Source organism: Calidris pugnax, unplaced genomic scaffold, assembly GCF_001431845.1.
Source record: "Calidris pugnax isolate Ruff unplaced genomic scaffold, ASM143184v1 scaffold848, whole genome shotgun sequence".
NCBI classification, from domain to species: domain Eukaryota; kingdom Metazoa; phylum Chordata; class Aves; order Charadriiformes; family Scolopacidae; genus Calidris; species Calidris pugnax.
Window position 1 is genome coordinate 946 of NW_015091503.1, and position 6,872 is coordinate 7,817.

Sequence of the window (6,872 nt, forward strand, 5' to 3'; positions counted from 1 at the left end):
CCCCTCATGACGTCACATGAACCCCCCCTTGACCCCGCCCCCAATGATGTCACGTGACCCCAATGTCACCCCCCGCGACGTCACATGACCCCGCCCCCAATGACGTCACGTGACCCCCCTGGTGTTTCCTCAATCGACTCCTTTTATTGGTCCCTGCGGAGGCTCCTCCCCTCCCTCCCCCTCCCCCCAAATCCATCCCCATTGGCTGCCGGGGAGGGGGCGGGGCCGTCGCTGATTGGTCCAGGGGGGCGGTGGCCAATGAGGGGGGGGTGGCCACCAACTTGGGGGCGTGGCCACCAGGTCAGGATGGTGGCCACCAAGTTGTGGGGACCACGTGGGGATGGTGGCCACCAAGTTGGGATGGTGGCCACCAGGTCGGGATGGTGGCCACCAAATGTGGGGGGTGGCCACCAGGTTGTGGGGGTGGCCACCAACTTGGGATGGTGGCCATCAAGTCATGGGGGTGGCCACCAGGTCAGGATGGTGGCCACCAAGTTGTGGGGACCACGTGGGGATGGTGGCCACCAAGTTGGGATGGTGGCCACCAGGTCGGGATGGTGGCCACCAAATGTGGGGGGTGGCCACCAGGTTGTGGGGGTGGCCACCAACTTGGGATGGTGGCCATCAAGTCATGGGGGTGGCCACCAGGTCAGGATGGTGGCCACCAACCCCCAACGGTCAACCCCATGGTCAACCAATGGTGGTGGCCACCAACGTTGGTTGACCCTCGAAGAGTTGGTGGCCACCAACGTTGGTTGACCCTCGAAGAGTTGGTGGCCACCAACATTGGTTGACCATGGGGGTGGTGGCCACCAGGTTGAGATGGTGGCCAAGATGGAGCACAGGATGGTGGCCACCAACCCAATGATGGTCAACCAACCTTGGTGGCCACCAACCCCCAACGGTCAACCCCATGGTCAACCAACACTGATGACCATCAACCCATGGTCAACCAATGGTGGTGGCCACCAAACCATGAGGGTCAACGAAGGATGGTGGCCACCAACCCAATGATGTTCGACCAATGTTGGTGGCCACCAACCCCATGATGGTCAACCCAAGTTGGTGGCCACCAACCCAATGATGTTCAACCAACCTTGGTGGCCACCAACCCTCGAGGGTCAACCAACGCTGGTGGCCACCAACCCTATGATGTTTGACCAACGTTGGTGGCCACCAACCCATGAGGGTCAACCAAAGATGGTGATGGTCAACCAATGGTGACCACCAACCCCATGAGGGTCAACCAACGTTGGTGGCCACCAACCCAAGAGGGTCAACCAAGGATGGTGATGGTCAACCAATGGTGGCCACCAACCCCATGGTGGTCAACGAAGGATGGTGGCCACCAACCCAATGATCAACCAACGTTGGTGGCCACCAACCCATGAGGGTCAACCAAGGATGATGATGGTCAACCCAATGGTGGCCACCAACCCTCAAGGGTCAACGAAGGATGGTGGCCACCAACCCAATGATTGACCAACGTTGGTGGCCACCAACCCCATGGTCAACCAACACCGATGACCATCAACCCATGGTCAACCAACGTTGATGGCCACCACCGTCGATGGCCACCACCCCACGCCGTCCCACCATCGCCGGTGGCCACCAACCCCCCTTTTGGTGGCCACCGGGCAGGGTCGGGCGACCTCACATCTTCTTGACCCTTTGCTCCAGGGCCTCCAGCTCCTCCATGATGTCCTTGGGCAGATCTTCTCCGAAGTTCTCCAGGTAGTAGCTCCTCAACTCCTTCACCTCCTGCTCCCAGAAGCTCTTGGAGATGGCGAAGAGCTTCTGGTAGGAGACCCCTGGAAGCCCCCCGAGATCCAAAGCTCCTTCTTTGGGGACCAACCCCACCGGGGTGGCCACCGCGTTGTCTTCTCCGGCCACCCGGCTGCAGATCCAAGCCAAGACTCGAGCGTTGTGACCGAAACCCGGCCAAAGGAATTGACCCGATTGGGGGTCGCGGAGGAACCAGTTGACGTGGAAGATGTGGGGCAGGCGGACCCCCCGGCGGTGGCCAAGGGACAACCAGTGGGCCAGGTAGTGGCCGGCGTTGTAGCCGAAGAATGGGCGCATGGCGAAGGGGTCGTGCATCAAGCGACGGCCTGGGGGAGGGAGGAGAAGGTGGTTGTGGGGCTGGTGGGACCATGGAAGGTGGAGGAGATGGAGTTATGGGGCGGTTGGATGAGGTTATGGGGTGGTGGGACGTAGTTATGGGGCTGGTGGGACCATAGAAGGTGGAGTTGTGGGGTTCTGGGGTGGTGGGACGTAGTTATGGGGCAGAGGAACGCAGTTATGGGGTTGGTGGGACCATAGAAGGTGGAGGAGATGGAGTTATGGGGTGGTTGGATGAGGTTATGGGGCTGGTGGGACCATAGAAGGTGAAGTTCTGGAGCTACGAGGTGGTTGGACGTGGTTATGGGGCAGAAGAACGTGGTTATGGGGCAGAAGAACGTGGTTATGGGGCAGAAGAACGTGGTTATGGGGCAGAAGAACGTGGTTATGGGGCAGAAGAACGTGGTTATGGGGCAGAAGAACGTGGTTATGGGGCAGAAGAACGTGGTTATGGGGCAGAAGAACGTGGTTATGGGGCAGAAGAACGTGGTTATGGGGCAGAAGAACGTGGTTATGGGGCAGAAGAACGTGGTTATGGGGCAGAAGAACGTGGTTATGGGGCAGAAGAACGTGGTTATGGGGCAGAAGAACGTGGTTATGGGGCAGAAGAACGTGGTTATGGGGCAGAAGAACGTGGTTATGGGGCAGAAGAACGTGGTTATGGGGCAGAAGAACGTGGTTATGGGGCAGAAGAACGTGGTTATGGGGCAGAAGAACGTGGTTATGGGGCAGAAGAACGTGGTTATGGGGCAGAAGAACGTGGTTATGGGGCAGAAGAACGTGGTTATGGGGCAGAAGAACGTGGTTATGGGGCAGAAGAACGTGGTTATGGGGCAGAAGAACGTGGTTATGGGGCAGAAGAACGTGGTTATGGGGCAGAAGAACGTGGTTATGGGGCAGAAGAACGTGGTTATGGGGCAGAAGAACGTGGTTATGGGGCAGAAGAACGTGGTTATGGGGCAGAAGAACGTGGTTATGGGGCAGAAGAACGTGGTTATGGGGCAGAAGAACGTGGTTATGGGGCAGAAGAACGTGGTTATGGGGCAGAAGAACGTGGTTATGGGGCAGAAGAACGTGGTTATGGGGCAGAAGAACGTGGTTATGGGGCAGAAGAACGTGGTTATGGGGCAGAAGAACGTGGTTATGGGGCAGAAGAACGTGGTTATGGGGCAGAAGAACGTGGTTATGGGGCAGAAGAACGTGGTTATGGGGCAGAAGAACGTGGTTATGGGGCAGAAGAACGTGGTTATGGGGCAGAAGAACGTGGTTATGGGGCAGAAGAACGTGGTTATGGGGCAGAAGAACGTGGTTATGGGGCAGAAGAACGTGGTTATGGGGCAGAAGAACGTGGTTATGGGGCAGAAGAACGTGGTTATGGGGCCAGTAGGACGTAGCTATGGGTCTGAGACCCCCCACTTATGGGTCCAGCCCCACGTAGACGCCTTCCCCGCACCCCACCCCACCGCGACCAACCCAACGGTGGCCACCAGGAAGGTCCCAGGTCAAGTTGAGGTGGTTGCTGGTGGGGTGGCTGGTGGGGTGGCTTGTGGGGCTACTTGGGGGGTGACTTATGGGGCTACTTATGGGGCTACTTATGGGGCACGGACCCTTGTGCTCGGCGGCGGCGGTGGCCTCGCTCCTCATGGCGCTGCCCACGAAGACCCCGTGGCGCCAGTTGAAGGCCTCGTAGACCAAGGGGACACCTGAGGAGAAGACAATCCCCTGAGGTGTGGGTCGCAGTGGGGCAGGAAGGAGATGTGGGGCAGAAGGACTCACCTTGGGGGCGGCGCCCCCCGAAAATGATGGCGTCGATGGGGACCCCCCGAGGGTCCTCCCAGTTGGGGTCCATGATGGGGCACTGGTGGGCGGGGGCGCAGAAGCGGGAGTTGGGGTGGGCGCAAGGTTGGGGGTCACCTACAAGATGTGGGGCAGAAGATCTTGAGAAGGTCCCTATGGGGCTGAGACGTGGGGCGAGATGTGGGGCAGAGGAACTCACCGGGTTTCCATGGTTGACCCAACCAGGAAGTGAAAGTGGTGCCGGGGGGCAGGGATTGGTCGATTCCTTCCCAGTAGACGCCGCCGTCGCTGGATTGGCCCACGTTGGTGAAGATGGTGTTGGCCCGGATGGTGGCCATGGCCATGGGGTTGGTCTTCTCCGAGGTCCCCGGGGCCACCCCGAAGAACCCGCTCTCGGGGTTGATGGCTCGAAGGCGACCTACGGCCCAACCCCACAGATGGGGGTCAGCGGGAGAGCCAGCCCCACATCTCTCCTTGAGGAACCAGTGGTCAGAGGAAGCCTCCTGAGATGTGGCCACCACCCCCAGGAGACCCAAAGAGACCTGTGGCCACCAAAACTGTGGGTCATCAGGACCAGCAGGACCAGGAGACCCCACCCCACGTCGACGTTGACCAACCCGTGACCCCCCGGGGCCACCAGGGCCAGGAGAACCTGAGGGTCCTGTGGCCACCACCCCCAGGAGACCCAAAGAGGCCTGTGGCCACCAAAAACGTGGGTCATCAGGACCAGCAGGACCAGGAGACCCCACCCCACGTCAACGTTGACCAACCCATGGCCCACGGGGGCCACCAGGGCCAGGAGAACTTGAGGTCACCTTCGTCATCGAACTTCATCCAAGCGATGTCGTCGCCCACGCACTGGACGCGCCACCCGGGCAAGGCCGGGGTCATCATGGCCAGGTTGGTCTTCCCACAGGAGCCACCAGAGCCAGGAGAACCTCAGGGTCCTGTGGCCACCACCCCCAGGAGACCCAAAGAGGCCTGTGGCCACCAAAAACGTGGGTCATCAGGACCAGCAGGACCAGGAGACCCCACCCCACGTCAATGTTGACCAACCCATGGCCCACCAAGGCCACCAGGACCAGAAGAACTTGAGGGTCCTGTGGCCACCACCCCCAGGAGACCCATAGAGTCTTGTGGCCACCAAAAATGTGGGTCAACAGGACCAGCAGGACCAGGAGACCCCACCCCACGTCAATGTTGACCAACCCGTGACCCCCCGGGGCCACCAGGGCCAGGAGAACCTGAGGGTCCTGTGGCCACCACCCCCAGGAGACCCAAAGAGGCCTGTGGCCACCAAAAACGTGGGTCATCAGGACCAGCAGGACCAGGAGACCCCACCCCACGTCAACGTTGACCAACCCATGGCCCACGGGGGCCACCAGGGCCAGGAGAACTTGAGGTCACCTTCGTCATCGAACTTCATCCAGGCGATGTCGTCGCCCACGCACTGGACGCGCCACCCGGGCAAGGCCGGGGTCATCATGGCCAGGTTGGTCTTCCCACAGGCACTGGGGAAGGCGGCCGCCACGTAGCGTTTGGTCCCTTTGGGGTCCGTCACCCCCAAGATCTGTGGGGCAGAGGGACAAGTTGGGGGTCAAGGGGACGAGGTGGGGGTCAAGGAGCTCCATGTGGGTCATGGGGGCCACCAAGGGTTGGAGAACCCAAGGGTTTGGGGACATCAAGGAGATGGGACGTGGAGGTCACCAGGATCTATGGAAGAGAACGTGGTTATGGGGCTGGTGGGACCATAGAAGGTGGAGTTGTGGGGTTGCGAGGTGGTTGGACGTAGTTATGGGGCAACCAGCAGGACCAGGAGACCCCACCCCACATCAATGTTGACCAACCCATGACCCACAGGAGCCACCAGAGCCAGGAGAACCTCAGGGTCCTGTGGCTACCACCCCCAGAAGACCCCAAGAGTCTTGTGGCCACCAAAAATGTGGGTCAACAGGACCATCAGGACCAGGAGACCCCACCCCACGTCAACATTGACCAACCCATGGCCCACCGGGGCCACCAGGGCCAGGAGAACCTGAGGGTCATGGGGCCACCACGCCCAGAAGACCCAAAGAGTCTTGTGGCCGCAAAAACGTGGGTCATTGGGACCAGCAGGACCAGGAGACCCCACCCCACGTCAACATTGACCAACCCATGGCCCACCGGGGCCACCAGGGCCAGGAGAACCTGAGGGTCATGGGGCCACCACGCCCAGAAGACCCAAAGAGTCTTGTGGCCGCAAAAACGTGGGTCATTGGGACCAGCAGGACCAGGAGACCCCACCCCACGTCAACATTGACCAACCCATGGCCCACCGGGGCCACCAGGGCCAGGAGAACCTGAGGGTCATGGGGCCACCACGCCCAGAAGACCCAAAGAGTCTTGTGGCCGCAAAAACGTGGGTCATTGGGACCAGCAGGACCAGGAGACCCCACCCCACGTCAACATTGACCAACCCATGGCCCACCGGGGCCACCAGGGCCAGGAGAACCTGAGGGTCATGGGGCCACCACGCCCAGAAGACCCAAAGAGTCTTGTGGCCGCAAAAACGTGGGTCATTGGGACCAGCAGGACCAGGAGACCCCACCCCACGTCAACGTTGACCAACCCATGGCCCACGGGGGCCACCAGGGCCAGGAGAACTTGAGGTCACCTTCGTCATCGAACTTCATCCAAGCGATGTCGTCGCCCACGCACTGGACGCGCCACCCGGGCAAGGCCGGGGTCATCATGGCCAGGTTGGTCTTCCCACAGGCACTGGGGAAGGCGGCCGCCACGTAGCGTTTGGTCCCTTTGGGGTCCGTCACCCCCAAGATCTGTGGGGCAGAGGGACAGGTTGGGGGTCAAGGGGACGAGGTGGGGGTCAAGGAGCTCCATGTGGGTCATGGGGGCCACCAAGGGTTGGAGAACCCAAGGGTTTGGGGACATCAAGGAGATGGGACGTGGAGGTCACC

The 6,872-nt window shown here is 60.7% G+C and overlaps 1 protein-coding gene across 1 annotated transcript in view; it reads right to left on the reverse strand.

Moving 5' to 3' along the window:
- Nucleotides 1–1,097: 1,097 nt before the first annotated feature.
- Nucleotides 1,098–6,872, reverse strand: part of LOC106899799 (phosphoenolpyruvate carboxykinase [GTP], mitochondrial-like) — a gene marked incomplete at its 5' end in the record, with an annotated part of 12,316 nt that continues 6,541 nt past the window's right edge. The window contains 5 exons of the mRNA XM_014961720.1: nucleotides 1,098–2,111; nucleotides 3,729–3,824; nucleotides 3,898–4,035; nucleotides 4,118–4,336; nucleotides 6,572–6,734. Coding sequence (XP_014817206.1) covers nucleotides 1,654–2,111; nucleotides 3,729–3,824; nucleotides 3,898–4,035; nucleotides 4,118–4,336; nucleotides 6,572–6,734 — 1,074 coding nt within the window. The remainder of the gene's footprint in view (nucleotides 2,112–3,728; nucleotides 3,825–3,897; nucleotides 4,036–4,117; nucleotides 4,337–6,571; nucleotides 6,735–6,872) is intronic.